This window comes from Hoplias malabaricus, chromosome 6 (genome assembly GCF_029633855.1).
Source record: "Hoplias malabaricus isolate fHopMal1 chromosome 6, fHopMal1.hap1, whole genome shotgun sequence".
Lineage (NCBI taxonomy): Eukaryota > Metazoa > Chordata > Actinopteri > Characiformes > Erythrinidae > Hoplias > Hoplias malabaricus.
In genome coordinates this window covers 37,095,309-37,113,916 of record NC_089805.1, presented here as the reverse complement: position 1 = coordinate 37,113,916, position 18,608 = coordinate 37,095,309, and the positions used below count along the sequence as shown (strand labels likewise).

The window sequence follows — 18,608 nt, the reverse complement described above, 5'->3', positions numbered from 1 at the left end:
AATATTACCAGAAAAAAAGAGAGACAAAAATTAGGCCCCAGTGAACAGGAAACTCAAGGTCTGTTGACTCATGTGGGAAAACCCATATTCATATATGCCTGCTCTTTTTTTGTTCCCTGAACTCAGAGAGAGGGAAAATAACAGAAAGAACTAAAAGAAAAATGCACATCTGTGTCTCAGCTCCAGAGCTGTTTAAATGCTTTCCAGATTGCTGGCTTGTGCAATACCTTCAGAAATGGGATGACAAAAGGTCGGAGCGGGAAGTTTGTTGCTTCTTGCAGCTTGGAGTGGAATTCCTCTATGGTTAAAGTGGAGTTCTAGAGAGAGGGAGAGAGAGAAGAAAAAGAAAAAGAAGCACACTCATAAGTACATATGGAAAACATTAAGTGATAATATTACTTATTGGAAACAAAAGTATATCCTGCTGCAGACTGAAAGAATCGAAGATGGAATGGGAGGCATATGGACGGCCACGTATGTGAACATTTGCCTTAGCCACTCCTAATATAAGCAAATATTGACTGCACAATCATTGTGAACACACACACACACACACACACACACTTGATAATAATAACAACATTGTCAGTGTTAAACCTTACAAGTTAACTGCGCCTCTGGTGTCTGTCTTAGCGATACAAGATAATGTACATATCAGGACACGCGTGTAGCGGCCCGACGGCAGCTTTACATGAGGATGGAGGAGAGACGTTTTGATCTGTTTAATAAGGATATTGCTTCCTGCTAGTCTCTGATCTCAGCCGAGCGAACTGGCATATATCGCCCCTTCCAGCTGCTCAATGCCTGCCGAGTAACTCCTATCGCAATGGGAAAAAAAAGAGGGAGAAAAAAAAAGAAATGACTAATTTCTATCTCCCACTCTTGCTGCTCTATCTCATTTTAACAGACTGACAGGATGGTGACACTATTTTCAATTTTCAAGATGTTATTTCCAAGAAGGAGTGTGAAAAAAAAGAACAGGAAAAAAAGGAAGCGAGAAAGAGAGAGAGAGAGAGAGAGAGTGCGCATTGGAGAAAAATACACAGCTTTTTCCTCATTTCCCAGACCTGAATTTTGTTACATTAGGCTTACATCTGTTCGCCCAGATTGCAGCGGCCTGTTTTGACAGCCAGAAAGCCTCCTGAGCTTTTCTCCAGCATCGCCGGCGCTAATTAAGTGTGTCACTCTTTTCAATAAGGCAGAGAGGGGAGCGTATTAAAGAGAGCTATGGAAGCCAAGGGGACACAAGGAAGCCTCTGCGTGTAGACACTGTGAAAAATAAACAAACACACGCCAAAAAAAAGCCTTCCTTCAGAGAGGCTAATTAAAGCGGCCCTCCTCTGGTACAGGCGCACTTATTTTGCCACCACTTATTTCATAACTCGATATTATTCATAGAAATACTTCCTTGGCCATAGCTACGTGTTCCGTCAGCTGGATCTGTGGCCAGGTACAGTATGTCGCTGGACCCAGCTGCAGATGTCTACATCCAATTTTCTGGATGAGCTGCTATTTTTTTTCCCACTGCTTTTGTTGCAGACAAGACAAAATCCTTATAAAGGGAAGGAGTAACAACACAAATCCTTTCATGTCGTCTGTACTCGCCTCTGCAGGATTGTTTGTGACTGTCAGAAAGGCATGCTTTTTTTGTGCCTATGTATATTACATATTCTATACAGCAAATCCTCTTGTGTTTAATGATGTAAGATCCAAGATCATCAAAAATCATCTGAAAATATCGAGATGCAGCTTAATTTGTAGTTAGAGATCAGTGTTTCAAGGCCAGCAGCCCACTCCAAGTCACATGAGACACAGACACTAGGATTTATCTTGGGTCCTATATTTGCTGCCAGTGTCTTGTTGTTTATTGCAGTTTTCACTCTTTTTCAATTTTAATTTCAATCTATTTACAATTGTAGATGTCTATCCAATCACTGATAGTGATATATATATATATACGAGTGTGTGTTGAACTGTTTATAATAAATAAACCAATTTAAAAAAATAATTAGGGCGGCACGGTGGTGCAGCAGGTAGTCACACAGCTCCAGGGAACTGGAGGTTGTGGGTTCGATTCCCGCTCCGGGTGATTGTCTGTGAGGAGTTTGGTGTGTTCTCTCTGTGTCTGTGTGGGTTTCCTCCGGGTGACTGTCTGTGAGGAGTTTGGTGTGTTCTCTCTGTGTCTGCGTGGGTTTCCTCCGGGTGACTGTCTGTGAGGCGTTTGGTGTGTTCTCTCTGTGTCTGCGTGGGTTTCCTCCGGGTGCTCCGGTTTCCTCCCACAGTCCAAAAACACACGTTGGTAGGTGGACTGGCGACTCAAAAGTGTCTGTAGATGTGAGTGTGTGTGTGTGTGTGTGTGTCTGTGTCGCCCTGGGGAGGACTGGCGCCCCCTCCAGGGTGTATTCCCGCCTTGCACCCAATGATTCCAGGTAGGCTCTGGACCCACCGCGACCCTGAACTGGATAAGGGTTACAGATAATGGATGAATGAATGAAAAAAAATAATTATTGGTGTATTACATATGTGTTGTTTTCACTGTATTTTTAAATTAAAACAGGAAATTAATTATTTGCAACATGTGATGATACTACACTGGTCTCAGGGTTTGACATGACAACCTTGGCACTTTTGAAAGGTCTATGTTGACTAAATTAAAAACATGTATGGACTCACCACGAGGCCCAACACTAGTGTGCGAACACGTTCACCAATCTCAGGTGAGATATCGTTGCCGAACTGCTGTAGCGTGGTAAGAAACCGCTTTAGTTTGCTGAGCTGCCTCGCTCCACAGGCTGGCGGGAGCTGCTGATTGGCCAGAGAGGAGGAGGACGAGGATGAAGGGCCGTTGCTGAAAGCGTTGGGTGGAGAAGGAGCTCCGTTCAGCGCAGTAGGAGAATGACTGGTGCCGTTTGTTACTGTAAATACAGAAAGAGAGATATCAACAACCAAACACTGCAACCAAGAAGCATGCCTAGGAGCCCGCCTCATGTTAATGCTAGTTTTGGTGTTCAGTATTGTGGTATATTTCTATGGTAATTATCCCGATTACTAAACACAATGAATCAGAAATTATTTTTTACATTTATTTGACAATTTAACAGCTAAACAGTTTATTGCACCCAGTTAAATACACATACAAGCACTATAAAATATTAAAGACAGTTAGAGACAGATGGAGAAATGACAGAACCTTTGATGGTAACTGGCCATATTTCAACCAATACACTGCATTCAGTTAGATTTTCTGTATCTCAATCTCCAAAACATGAATCAATTGCTTTCAAAAGTTAAAAATCTTTATTAATATAAATCCAAACCAAACAAATCCCAATCTGTTGTCTGTTTGCTCAGTGGGACCGTATGGGGCTAATGTCCGATGCTTTTAACCCAGTCCAAACTATTAAAGGGCCAAAATCCAAAGCTGAAATCAAAACGTACTGTAATCAAGCACCATGTTTGACTGGAAGCAACCGATAATGCCTAACTTCCTCAAGTCTCATGCAACACAGCAGCATTTGCTTCCAATCAGCGCTGGTGGCCTTAAGGGTGTAGCCATGTGTTCTTGTAGTGAACATCAGACATATGAAGTGTAGCAGGGGAGAATGGATGTGGTCAAACGTGCCCAGTGTGATGATGTGAACCATACGCAAGGGTTGGGGGGGGGGGTGAATCCAGCATGGCGTCAACGTCTCTCTAATGAGATTAGGCTGTGTGATAGCCTCGCCTGCCTGGCCTCTCTCCAACGGCACAGAAACGAGATACTTCAGCTGCATCTGGTAACAATTACATGGGGGGAAATCAAAGCACTTGCTTTGTTAAACCTTCAGCATGTGTAATTAGAGTCTGCCTTTAAAAGGCTCCTCATTGCTTTGGAGCCAGCTTGCTGTTTTTCCCCCTTTTTTTCATTTTTTTCATAAGCGCTAATTGCAGAGTCCGAGTGATCTGTTTTTTAGGGATCTGGCAGTGGAGAGGGAGAGAGGAGCATGTTAGCACTGCTGACAGCACAGCACTACTCAATTACCCTCCGTCAGGGTTGTGAGGGAGCGGTGAGCCTGGCTTTGATACGGAGTTGCTCAGGCAGTCCCCTGGGCTCTCATGCGTGATGCTTTCCCCTTTCTCGCTCTCTCTCTCTCTCTCTCTCTCTCTCTCTCTCTCTCTCTCCTTCCTCTCTTTCAGACAGTAAGCCAGCAGTAGACAGCAGAGAGCAAGGCTCCTGGACACTGGCGAGAACATTGTAGGCTGTAAACAGGTGGAATTGTGTGATGGTGTACATTATATTTGTGTGTGAAATTAGCAATTACACTGAATTTAAATGGTAGTATGAATAATAATAACAATAATAATAATAATATGAAAAATAAACATAAACAAACTTTTTTGTGATATAAAATTTTCTAGACATTTTGAAAGTCATCAATTACAAAACTTGGTTCAGTGTATTTATGGCCCCAATATTGGCATTTGTGTAATCTGTGTAATTTGTAATGCAAAGAACCTCATGGACCTGGTTTGTAGCACTCTCACTCACTCATGTTTAGCAGACCTTAAACTCTCCACAGGGGGGTGCTATTACTAGTCTCCTTCCTAAGAACAGCACTTTTTTTTTTATCAGTAACTCTCTATCTTGATTAGAAATGAGTCCATGTAGTACCAAATATTCAAATGAAATTGAATTGTGGTTGAAATTTGGTTGAAGTTCAGAGACTAAAAGTTGTAAAATCAAGTGTGTGTGTGTGTGTGTGTGTGTGTGTGTGTGTGTTAGTGAGATACTCACATGTGGTGGGGGTGAAGGAGCTGGTTCTGGGAGCTCCTTGCGTGCTGGGGGGAGGAGGCATGGTAGGTGGAGTTAACCTGGACTGTGTTTTCACATCGGCAGGTGAGTCGGGCATGGTGGAGCGCTTCTCAGTGCGATCTACAGCCAGAGAGAGAGAGAGAGAAAGAGAGAGAGAGAGAGAGAGTTAGAACTTCTACTTCTACTTCTGCAATTAATACATTCTCATCCTTAGTTGTTGTCCTAATGTCTACATTTCATATGTTTCTGTATTTGTATCAATATCAGGAAAGGTAAACATAGCAAACCCATAACACACATACACACACCAAACAATTCTATTTACTGCCACTGAGAGTAAAGATTGAACTATTGTGAGGATAATGATGCAGCAGGTCAATACGGTTGTGCCACGCATGTTGAATTAGTGTGATCTGGACCTAAGGACAATGCCTGCCATCAGCAGCTTTTAACTGTGTGTGAAAAGCAAACAGTCTTATCAAACACCCATAGTGAAGCCATGCGAGAGCAAACAGACAGGGGAAAGGTGGAGTATAAGATGGGGGTAACACATTTAATCATGCTGTCATACCGTTTCCAAGCATTGCCATGGTACAAAGTGTTACCGCAGGCGGGCATTTGGGGGTTGGGAGAGGGGCTGTTGTTGGACACAAGTAATGGGTTTTAATTGCACCATGGTAACTGATGGAGTGAACAGAGCTGGGTTTAATCACTCCGCGGTAGCTCGAGGAAGCTGTTTTATTTGTTTCTGTTCTTCCTATCAGCACATGACATCACCACAGTGAAGACAGAACTTTTGTGTTGTGACTGGTCCTGTCTTACTGAAGAAGGGGGCATTTCTCGCTTACTGTGAATCAAAAGAAAAAAATAATAAAAAGTCTGTCACATCATTTTCAAATGGCGTATTTATTTTAAAAAAATAGCAACTTTTTCCTAAAACCATACTCTAGAATAATAGCATCATACTACCCGATCCTAGTAGTGCCATTCGCTTCTATCTGAGGTGGGCAGATGGAATTAGGGCGATCAGAGAACATGTTCCAGATATGAGACAGCTGTCCTCCATTCCTCACACAAACACATACACACACTCTTCCCACAGACAAGGCCACATGTATGTGTGAGAACACAGGGGCATGTGGACGGGGCAGTCCTGTGGCAGACGGGACGACGGAGGGGGGCGGAGGTAGAGTGCAGTGAGAGAGGCAGTGATAGCCTAAGCCTGTTAGATAAGCAGGGCTTTAAAAGCTCACTCTTCAAGCGACGCAACAGCTCCATGATGACGCTTTAGTCACGGCCTTCTGGAGCCAGTCGTCTCGGAGAAAATGGAGATGTCACACTCGGGGCCTAAAGTGTGTTGTCATATTTAGGGGATGGATTTCTGGGTCGGCAGCGATGCCATGTAGGAATCACTTAAAGGATTGATTAGTTGCCTAGGCCTTAAACAACTTTAGCATCTGTTCAAACCCTCATACCAAAAAGCGAAAAGCTAGTCAGGAAATGAAAAAACAGATGCGGCATTTCAGGAACACTCACATCTGGACCTAAAGACCTGTAGAGTACTTCAAATAGCACATGATATCATACATTCCAGCAAGAAATTGCCAATGTAATAAATCCCAGCTGTACATTAAAATCACGCGAGTAAAATTTCTGAAACAAAACTTGCCCTCGACACCTATGTGAATACACAAGACATACCAACCGCATTAACAGTGTACTCTTCAGGCCCTAATAAACAGCCAGACAACCTCAAAGCAGAGGGTCCAGGGGGGGTCTAAACGTCCCTTTCCCAATGAAAGGTTGATCTCCTCAGACCAGTGGACGCCTGCCAGAACAGAGCAGAGGAGATAACAAAGTGGGAATTTGAACTCTGCAGGCCGGTTTCTCCCACGTATCTTGTCTGTGTATCTGTGTGTGTGTTTGTGAACCCTAAACACATGTGCGAGTGTGCGTGGTTAATCTGGCTGATACCCCGTCCCCAAACAGACCCAGTCCTCTCTGTTGATAACAGACTCAAACCAGGCTCAGCAGTAAAAAAAAAATAATAGTAAATCCAGCTCTGCTGGAACTACTTTCTCTTGTTCTCTTTCACTCATTTCCGCTCTTTCCAGCCAGCACTGATGAAGTGGTCATTGCGTTCTTGTTTGTTTTCCACTCGAAGGGCAAAAGAGTAAAACCCACGAAAGGTTACTCAGTAACACTAAGAAGGAAAGCATCTGTAAGGTGACATTACTCCAGCACTAGCTTCGTAGGTGAGAAAAAAGACAAACATGCTTTAAAACATATAAAGGCTTATTTCAACAAGCATCCCTCGTCGTTAACTCTGATCTCATTTTATATAAAGCCTGTACATTTTTGTTTGAGCAGTACTGAAATGCCTATGTGAGTGTTGTATGAGGAATGACTGTCTGTAGCCAAAGAAAAACACGTATCTCCATTTTTGTCAGTTCTCCTTAACACCGTGAGAACATTTCACAATTAATGGACCCATAGGAACGCTCCAAAATGATTTGGAATTAAATCTTTTTACATTGACTTCCATTGAAACTTTCTATAAATAAAACAACAAACAAACGAACAGACACTTTGATCAATATGAAAGCTTTGTGCTAGGAGAACACATAATCCAAAGGTAATATGGATATTAACTGTTAAAATGTAATTGTAAAGTTACTCCCATGAAAGGGACATTAAGAACATACTCTAGTCAAGCTTTGGCACACACTCGTATTCCACGTTAAACCAGGCACGGATCAAATGATCTAATTTTGGCCGTAGTGTGGCGAGAAGACAGAGCCTCTGATGAGAGATCCTAATTGGGGTCTGGGGGGACTGGTGATGGAGGGGAACAGGATGCAGCACTAAACCTTGATTTAACATTAAAATAGCAGCATGCGGCCAATGGATCGCACTGAAATGTTAAAAACATGACCGCTTCTGACGTTGATGAGTCATTTGAGCTGCCACTGTGAGTGTGGAATGAATAAAGGCAGTATGTCCAGAGCACAAGGAAACACTTAAAATGCCAACACTCTGTGATTATTGTTATTAGAAAGCCTCATCAAAAAAGATTCAGCAAAATAACGATGTCAGAAACGGTCTAGGTGTTTAAAGAATCCTTCTCAATTTAGCCATGGACCAGGCGGTAGCCCTGGGCAACATCAAAAGCTGCTTTTGCGTACACATGTGTAATTAGGGATTAACACCCGGGTCAATGTTATGATTGGACTGCGGAGCGGAGGAGGCAAACACAAGCCTGAAGCATGAGAAACTCATCCCTGTTCCACGCCTGACAGAGATGGATGATAAAGTAATGGGCTCGGCTTTAATCCACACAGCTCAACACATGTACCAAGAGAACACAGAATGAGAATCAGACCCCATGGAGACACAAGGCTGAAGGAGAAAGAAAAAAAAAAGACTGTGAATTTACAATTTGTTCTCCATCAATATCTGTCAGCCTGAGAAGCTGGAACACATGGGACTATGCGACAATGTGAAAATTACATCTTCCCTTTATTCAGACATGTTCAGCCCAGTGTAATTCCTTCAGCACATTCACATTTAATATTTCATCTTGGAGGGTTTAAACGCAACGCATACTTAAGGTGCACATTTTCCCTTTGTTTGAGCGAAGTCCTAGTCATCATAATACCTTTCCCTTTTCAGCAGACACATCAATAGCATGTGAAATAAAAAAAAAAATCCACAGAAATCAGAACAGAAAGAGAACTGAGAGAGAAAAAAAAATGCAAGGAAACATCTGTTCTCTTCTCGTGGTAATCTCATTTCATCTCCACCACCGTGAGTGCAAAGTGCAAACAGACAATGGAGCAGTAATGATATGACTCATTCTCAACAACATCTCACTAAAAACTCCAGGCCTGACAAAGAAAGTCTAGTGCAAATGCACAGTTGCAGTTACGGCTTTCATTATACTCAAAAGGGATCTATCAAATAACATCGTAAAAAAAAGGCGTCTGAAATGCTGCTGGGGTGTCCTGCGTGCACATGGCTGCACGATGCAGGTGCAGAGGCGTCTAAATGAGCTCTCTCGCTCTCTTTTACAGGAATTTTAAACAGCCTCAATCACAAACCACAGCCAGGATCATCCCTCGCTGATTTGATAAGACTTAATCGGCAGAAAGTTAACGCGCATGGTGTGTTTGTTTGCCGGTTAGTCTGCCTTAAAGAACGGGAAATCGGTGCACAAATGAATATTAGGCGGCCTGCGATGGTTATTGATGCAGCCAGAGATTTAATGCGGCTCCCAGGAAGGCCGTTGAAGTGCTTTCCATTTTCCTCTTCGCCAAGGTCTTTTATTACTTTTCAAAAGAGTGCTAGAATAATATAGATCGCCTTTAAACGCCACAGTGAACGGAGCCTTAAAAAGCACAAACAGCCTCATCTTCACTCCATGCCTTGTCATTTTTCATGAGTGCTGAATGCCAGTCAATAGCAGCTGCACTCAGGAGGCATTGGTTACCACAGACAGGGCAGCTGTGCCTCAACCCATACAGCAAAGGTGAAGAAATACAGACTAGAACCTCACAAGGTCCTTGTGAGACACCTACATATACCGCTGTATCGTCTGTCTATCCCCAGGGCAAGCACCAATGTTGGGTTTAGATCAGCAGTCCCGCTTCATGAGACTAGTCCGGGTTTTGTGGGAGGCCTGGGGCCGTTTATCAGTTAATCTATAATTATTGATAACAGCTGTGGTGATGCGCCTGACTGTCGTCCAAAATCCCAGTCATGGTCTTAATTTACACATGCAGCAGTGAGTCGCATTGTGAGTGAGCATCACACAGGAGCGCTGTCAGTGAAAAAAATCAGGAATTGTGTGGATTTTCATGGCAAAAAAAATTAATACATCCTTAATATAAGGTCCAGTGTACTTTTATATTTAAAATAAAGGAAGAGGAAATGGATTCATCCAAATGCAAACAGAGCTGATGTTGCTACTCTGGATTAAACACTGTAGAAAATGCACAATGTAACTTTGGATGAGAGTAGGACACTACCCTTTCTCCTTACCCTCCCCAGTGATTTCAGTAGAGTGCTGTAACTGGAACCCAGGAAAATAGCCACTTATCCAGTTCAGTGTCGCGGTGGGTCTGGAGCCTACCCGGAATCACTGGACACAAGGCAGGAACACACCCTGGAGGGGGCGCCAGTCCTTCACAGGGTGACACACACTCACACATTCACACCTTTTTACACTTTTGAGTCTCCAATCCACCTACCAACGTGTGTTTTTGGACTGCGGGAGGAAACCGGAGCACCCGGAGGAAACCCATGCAGACACAGGGAGAACACAGCAAACTCCTCACAGACTGTCGCAGTCACACAGCTGTTACAAATGTAACACAACTTACACTGTGTTCCTTTAAAACTACGTTGCCCTCTGGGAAACTACCCTAGACATGCAGCACATTTCATACTTTACCGTTATAAAAAATACCATCATTCGTTCCTCTACCCCTGGTTTACTGATCTTTCAATGCTGTTCATCTTCACCATCCTCCTGGTCACTGACTGTTTTTACAACTTAAAGAACTGCTGAAGGTTTATAAGTGTGCCACTATAAGAAAAGCTGAACAGAGCAAACACTCCAGGCTTGCATTGGTATTCTTTCTAAACAGAGTGCTCAGGAAGCATGGGTTTGTTACCTTCATTAATGCAATCCCTCAAATTGTGAAATATATGAAAAATGCTGCCATACTGAATCTTATCGGTGCCGTCCAGCACCTCCCGAGCCGAAATATCTGAAATATCCAATGGCACGTAAATTAGCGAGCCTTCCATTGGAGTAGCTGTTCGGATCTGGAGGAATGTTCTAGACTTTCAGCTGTGTTTGCTATCTGTCCCTTGCAGTGTGTGGATGGAAATCAGAGAGCAGCTGTGAGGGCTGCTACTGAATGATCCTCCTAACAGGATTTGAGCTGCTGGATTGGGCCTCCGCTATCTCTGTACCTCAGTATGGACCCGGCAAACGATTGCATATCTCCACTTGAGAATCGCGCAAGAAGAAGGAAGCAGTTCAAACGAAAACGCAACAATGAAACATTTTGAAAATCAACCAACTTCTAGGGCCAGAAGTGTGAGTCATTAAAAAAATTTATATTTACCTCCTTTCATCCATGGCGAAACAGTGGAGCTAAACACACCGAGCGCATCCCACAGCGAGAAACCAATGCCTTCAGTTTCATCATCCCCCACCCGCCAGATCTGGTCTTTTTTATGTAACCCGTCAGCTTCAGATAGACCTTTTCCTCTGTAACATGCACAGCTAAAGCCCACTGCTGCTCTGTTTTTCTTATGGTCTGATATCACTTGCTTTGCCATAGTTGCATATCTGTTACATCACTCACTGCAGTGACTGCCCTCAGTGAATTCTGGGATCGTTAAAATACATGTCGGTGTGCACAGGGTACGGAATGGAAACAAGTTCATAAATAAAAGACTATTATCAATTTACCCAACACATATTAAAATGTCGGTAGGATAACATTTCAGTCGATGCCGCACGGGCCCCAATTTGAAATGGATTTAATATAGACAAGGAGCCACAAAACTGCGTTGTCATTTCGTGAGGGTTAGAGTCAAACTAGATTTATCCTCCCACACAGCAGCTCCTGCAGTATTCACTCACCTTTTGTGCATTAGTGCAGCAGAAGCTTGGTGGAATCTCTGATATCTGGTGTATATTAGACCTGCTGCGAGCGCCTCACACACATCAGCTCTGCTCAGAATGAATAGTTATCTCACATTTTCTATAATGCCTTTCCTAACGCTGGTAAACAATCCACACGGTTCATCACTGCAGGTGGAAGCAAAAGCATGAGCTTCACACACAAGGTTACTTTTATTATTATTATAATGATGCTGATAAATAACACAAACTTGACAGTATTTCAAGAAAAACAAATGCATCTACTTTTGGTCCATTTCTTTAAAAGAAGCTGCTGATGTTCTGAGATCAACGGACTGACCGCCCCAGAGCCCAGGCCTTCACGTCGTTCCACATGATAATGAGAAGTAGTGAATGTACCCAACTTCTAAGACTGAACTTTGGAGGAGTAGAAATATTCCTACAGATTCCTCTGAATCTAAACTGAAATCATGTCTCTCCTGAAAAGGCTACATTTTAATACATTTACCTTTTGTCATTGTGATACATTTTTGAGAAATACCCCATTATTGATTTAGATCAATATTGTCCAGTGCCACTTCTTGCCGATGTGAAAAGCTGGACACCCGAGAGCCACAGGGACCCAGTCAGCTGCGCGCTAATGTTGACAAGATGGCAGTGGTTCAGCAAGGGGCCGCTGCCGGCGGGCTCAGCCTCACACTCATCACAGAGAGGTCAGGCGGTGGGAGAGGGGGGAGAGAGAGGGCACCTCTCGCAGGAAACGCTTCATAGAACACAAGCAGCAAATACACGAAATGACATGACAACAGCACCGTTCCAGCCAGACACTGAGCCCCACTCAGCTCGGACAGGCTGTAACACACACACGCACACACACACATACACACATAACTGACACCCCTGATCAAATAACACGTTTGGCTGATTTTCAAAGTGAATATTTGACCTCACTGTAGAAAATATACAATATATTTACTGTAATATGTAAATAAATGTATATATTATCTTTATGAAATGTGTGTTTTTAAAAATTATGATACAGAAATGACCAAAATGGAGAAGCTTGTTTTGAACAGAAAATATCCTATTTTTATTTAATTCCTACCGAAGAAGCCAACTTTCATAAACAGTTTGACAAAGAAACTCAACAAAACATTACTTTTCCACACAAACACAGATATTTTGTAGGGATGAGAAGATGAGGGGCACGCGAGGGACATGAAGTTATTGGATAATTGGAATTCTGCCGCCGTTCGGAGTATCTGGAGCTCAGGGTGAAGTTGGGGGGAGCTGGAGGCTTGCATTGGTATGCAAGTGCATTCTCCCCCCCTCCAGAATACATTATGAACCTGCCGCACGCCTGTGCACCATGCAATCATCTCCGCCAGATGGAACAGCGCGCAGAGCGTGGCCCATCAAACCCCTTCTGCTTGTCAGAGAAGATGTATGAACGCCCCCGCCGTCCTGGAGCTCATTCCCCCACACTTATTCCTCTCACTCTCCCTACAGCAGGGCCTGTCCCCTTGGACCTCTATCTAACTCTCTATCCCCCTCGACCCCCTCCCCACTCCCCCAACCCCTCCACACTATCTCTCTCTCTCTCTCTCTCTCTCTCCCTTATCCTTCTCTTTCTCCCTCCCACTCCCCCCTCTTCTCTCTCTCTCTCTCTCTCTCTCTCCCCGAGCCCTCTCTTTTCCAGAGCACTCCCCAGGCTCGCTTGTTTCCCGATCCTCGCTTGGCCGGCGCCAGGTGGTGTGCCGCCGTTCCATTCCGTCCCATCAAATGACGCGAGGGCTGAGGGGACCTTCATCAGCCCGCGCTCACTCAAGAGTTACCAGCCCACCCGCCCACCGCCGACAGCTCCCAACAACCTGGACACTTTAATATTTAAAGAGCCCGCCTACCTTTATTTCCTCCACGTTTCCGTCCTCGAGACATTCATAACGTTTACAAATCCTGCCAATGCACACCGCACTACAGACCCAACAGAACACCTGCTCCTCCGACGGTTCCTTCTGAAGTTACGCGCAGGGACTTGGTGGAACCGCTGTGAGATTTTGATTGCACTCAACCCCATAAACACTAGTGAGCTCATGATTAGTTCTGTATCACACACACCACTCCTGCTCATCCCAAAGGATGGAGCGCCATCACTCCAGAGAATTCCACTCCTCTACACTGTCAGAAAAACTGTCACCACGGGGGTAGCTTTAATTAAGGAACATAACTGTACCTTATTCTTTTATAATTGTTTATTTACAGTTTATATATCAACATCTGTCACAGCATCAGCAGGTGTATAAATATGGATTAGGGCTGGACAATTATTTAATATCTATCTATCTATCTATCTATCTATCTATCTATCTGTTTCAATAACAATTATATGATTTTTAAACACATTTTAATACATTATCAATACATTATTTACAACATCTGTTACTAACTGATGTTAATTACAGGTCGTCAGTTCCGCACTCAGTTTAAAGTTATAAATATTGACAAAGCCAATAGGTCTATATTTAATGGTGATGTCATGTTTCTTGTTTGTTGTTTTTTCAGTGGATTGTACACGGTTATACTATTTTATTTATTTCTCCTTATTGGTTAGCTTTTGTTTTATAACCATCTTTGTACAGCACTTTGTTCCAGCTGTTGTTGTTTTTTAAAGTGCTCTATAAATAAAGTTGAGTTAATATCTATATTGAAATGATATTGTATCAAAAATATTGACAGAAAAATAATGTGATATATTTTCCCCATATTGTCCAGCCCTAATCCAGAGTGGTTCCAAATCAGTGAATCAACTGTAGTCACACAATTATAGGTTTTAAGGCTAATACCTGAATAATACACCTAGGGTTCAAAGGGTTAGACCCAGCTACACTAAGACGATGTGACAATTCTATTTGTCGTTAGCGCTCATGTGACAATGTGTTAATGAAAATGAATGACAGCTGCCATTTCAGTGAGAACCCCATGATGCAGGATGAAATCAAACAGCTACAACTTTCCTAACTGCGTTTTAATTTCATTCAGATCCCAGGGTGACAATTACATTCCTCTCAAGGCCAAAGATCAGTGGGCGGGAGTAAAATCAACTCTTTTAAATAATGCTATCTCTCTTCTGACACCAGTGCTGACGTGGAGGAAGTGGACATCACCGAGTGGACGCTCACAGCAAGTCCAGAATATAGAGCAACACTCGGCCAGTGCAGTCTTACAGGGCAATAACAACATAAAGACTACTCCCTGCCATAAATATGGATGATGGAGAACCATCTGCTGATACGCTTCAAAATAAAGCCTCGTGTCTCAAAATAAAAGAAACTGACCAATAAAACAGATGCAGCATTTAAGGGCGGAAGTGTCTTTCTCTCTTTTTTTTTCTCCACTCTTCGTAGGAATGGATTTATAGTAACGTCTGTTTTAACCATCTGTTGAAATAAGACCCTATTGGCATGAAGCATAGAGGAAGAAAACAAGTGTTGAGGAACAATAAAAGTGATTCACGGTCCCCGTTACGCATCCGTTGAAATCTCAGAGATTTGTGCGGTATCTTGTTGCCAGGCAAAAAGGGACTGAAAAAAAAATCTTTTGAGAGCTTTTGTAAGTGTAAGACCTCACGGGGGAACTCACAAAAAAATGAAAATAAAGACGGCTTGTACTGTAATCTCCCCCCTCGCTGCCTCATCTACCAACAGACACATAATTGAAATGGGAATACAATTTTGCAATCACGCTACAAGCGGTCCTGCAATTTCCAACATGTTTTGAACAAATAGAAAATAATTATTTACTAACTTCTTATCTGAAGAGGCAGAATTAGAGCATTTGTCAATAAAAGAGCTTTTATACTGAGATTAGTGCTTTCAAACGCTAATCTGAAACTCATCCAACTCTCAAGTCAATGACTCACTCAGCTTCCTGGCACCCGCAGATGCCAGCTGAAGATCGTGAGAGAGGGGGAAAGAGCGAGCGAGAGAGAGAGAGAGAGAGAGAGAGAGAGAGAGCATGCAGTGTCGTTCACCTAGACACTTGGCTTGGTTTGGCAAGGCTCCAACATGGTGTTTGGCCCTTGTTTTTTTATTTGAACCCTGTGAACTTTCATTAACAGAACAAAGTCAAACATTTCTGTGAGATTTACTCACGCTTCAGGAGTGACACATTGTCATTGAAGGATTTTAGCACTGGTTGCCGGTGTATACACATTACCACTGTCACTTTCAACGGTGCAACTGCAATGTCAGAGCATAGGTGCACATAGTGCTATCTTATAATGCTCAGTACGAACAAACAGAGAATTGTGTTTATAGTCCGACTGAGGAAGCCCCACACTCTTGTCCTGCCTCGTTTCTAGTAATAAGTGTACAAAACACACTTGTATGATACGGCACATTGTGTCGCAAATGTACAAATGTATTGTTATTTATTTGCCGTCCTTGGGATCAGACTGAAATTTGATAAATGCCATGGAACAAAAAAATGGTGTGAGCGGCTGACCCCAGTCTATAGGCTGATTCTCTCTGGTTCTGGTCGGACTACAGTGGATCACTGTGATCTCACGGCAACAACTGCACCGCTCACACAGCCTCTGATGTTAAAAGAAGTCAAGTCCACGGCTATAAATGCCAAATCAATTTTCGACAGATAATAAAGAGGCTCATGTTTTACATCAGGAAAACGCTATTTTATTACACCCAAAAATGTGAGCCGATAATATACGACCCTGCTAACTGAAAACACAGCTTTGTGATCAAGGAGAAGCAGGAGAGAATGAAAACGAGAGCAAAGGAGCCGGAGAGAAGAGAAGGGGGAGCGGGAATAAGAAAAAAAAAGCAGAAAAGAAAGAAAGAAGAGAGACCTGGCGGCAGGATGACGGTATATTTCTGCTGGGACGTCCGTCTGCAAGTGTTTTGAAAATATCACATGACAGAGGCCATGTGTTAAAAATTAGAGCGAGTTAAGTCCTGTGCTCAGAAAAATATGTAGACAATTTATGAAATGCAGTGCAGGATGGAGATTTACTAAGTAGAACCAGATTCAGAAAACAACTCAGCCTCCCACCCCCAATAACTCAAAACACAAAAACACCTCTCTCTCTCTCTCTTTCTCTTTCCCCTCCTATCTCGTTCACCCTCTCTCTACCCCTCCCCTCTACAAGACCTTAAAAAGGATTTGAGTCACATCTGGCAGGCTGGAGAAGCAGGAGATGGTGGTTGCTGACCTAACGTCAGGGCACTTCCACCGTGAGTGCTTTGGTGTATGGGAGGGGGAGGCCGAGGTTAGCTGCTTTGCTAATGGCTTGGAGTGGAAAGGACTGAGGCATAGCTTCAGGCCGTTGCTGTACCATGACCACGCTGGCTGCCATCACAGCTCCTTAATGGCTAAATGCACTCTGGAGAGGCCGTCTGTAACACTTGAACTTGGGGCAATGGCCTTGTTTTCATTTGCTCTGTCTATTAAACTTGGACTCGGAGAGCTGGATACTGTCTCTTGTGACTGTGCGTGAACTTGGTTTGCACAAACAGTCATGGACATGCTGCATGTTTGTTATGGCTGCAGGAGGCTTGTGGACAACAACACGTCTAGTACGGCGCAGAAGAGTGAACTCCTGACCTGGTCTCTGCAGCATCCACAATGGCAGGAAAAAGATGATGCATGCACTTCTTTAACCCTTTAAGGCTGATCACCGACTGTGGCTGCCGTTTATTCCGCTTTTCTCTTGTAGTATTGTGACTTCTCACCCATCCTTTCGCATTTATTTTACTGGTTTGTAAAGATTTCAACCTCATTGTTGTTATGATTAAACAAAACAGCAGCGAGCACTTACAGAGTGAGCAGTTGGCACACTCGCTGTGAAACTTAAAGTGCATCCAACAATAAAGAAAGCCTCATGCTGCTTTTACACAGTAATATAAAACACGGCAGCAAACAGAAAGCTTAGATTCCACACACTGATACATTTCTCTATGGCCCATGGAGGATTGATGTGCCAAAACAAGCTCTCTGAAAAGAATGATTTGATTCTACAGGGTCAACATAAATGTAAATATGTTTCTTCACAGTAGAGTCACTTCCGGTCACGAAGAACCTCCCAATGAAGGAGCACTTTGGTAAATGGAATTAGAGAGTGAATAATACCCTGTAGTTTAATGAGTCTACACCAAATAAAGACGTTAGAAGTTAGCCTCAGGCCAAAATCATTTAAGATACTTTATCTCCAAAACTCTATGCACCAGAGTCTTTCATTCAGAGACAGATTGTAATGTGTTTACGCTAAGTGTATAGGCAAATCTGCAGTAGCTGCGTGGCTAATACAGGAGGCAGAAAGCACAGGCAGAGCAGAGGGAGCTCTGAGAACTCCAGTCCCTGCCACAGATGGACGGCACTGAGTCTGGCGCTGCGCCAGCGAGCGAACAGATTGTCCGTCGCCGAGGCCTGGAGGAACGGTAGCTCCAGTGCAGATGGGTGTCCGAAATAGACCAGTGTCAGTTCTGCTCAAGTGTCCCTGACCTGGCACACGCTCTCTCTCGCAGCTGCTTCCTCCAGACCCCTCCAGCACACACACACACACACACACACACACACACACACACACACACACACACACACACACTTCATCTGACCACAAAGCCATTCATATGCTTAAAAAACAAATGCTTTTTCGAGAGCGCCTAATGAAAAGAGGCACGTGCACAAACTATAAAGGAACATGACAACACACGACAACATTTTAGTACCTTTTTCACCTTTAAGCAAATATTTTTTTAGCTGCTTTGTCTTTAAGAATGTTATATGTAAATGATCTCTGTTCTGATTGGCTGCTATTTATTGAGCCACATTCAGAAAGCATTCCAGAGCTGACACAATCCGCATGGTTTCAACATGTGATTAAACAAATGCATTATTGTTTGTGACATCACAATCGTATTGAATTAAATCAGTGTATTATATGCTGTTTTGTTTTGATAAATGGACTGAGGGGTGTTTAGAGCATATTTAAATGTTCGCAGTGATTACATGCTTCATCGTTTTCTCAAAATACAATTTCGTTAAAAGTGGTAGGGGTTTTTTGAGTACTACATGTCTTTTCACTCTGACAATGATTCATATCTAATTTTAACAAATGGACGTAGGGTGCCAGACTCTCTCCAA

General features: G+C 43.2%; 2 protein-coding genes across 6 annotated transcripts in view; one reads left to right on the top strand and one right to left on the bottom strand.

Moving 5' to 3' along the window:
• Positions 1-5,573, top strand: part of lrrc69 (leucine rich repeat containing 69) — a 55,178-nt gene extending 49,605 nt beyond the window's left edge. The window contains exon 9 of the mRNA XM_066673954.1: positions 5,557-5,573. The gene's annotated coding sequence lies outside the window, so the exon portion shown is untranslated. The remainder of the gene's footprint in view (positions 1-5,556) is intronic.
• The window catches only part of runx1t1 (RUNX1 partner transcriptional co-repressor 1), a 59,807-nt gene that overhangs the window by 17,085 nt on the left and 24,114 nt on the right, over positions 1-18,608 (bottom strand). For all 5 annotated transcript variants that reach the window (XM_066673945.1, XM_066673950.1, XM_066673947.1 and 2 more), the window contains exons 2-4: positions 4,775-4,912; positions 2,674-2,915; positions 228-317 (exon numbers count right to left, since the gene is read on the bottom strand). In XM_066673945.1, the coding sequence (XP_066530042.1) occupies positions 228-317; positions 2,674-2,915; positions 4,775-4,912 (470 nt within the window). The remainder of the gene's footprint in view (positions 1-227; positions 318-2,673; positions 2,916-4,774; positions 4,913-18,608) is intronic.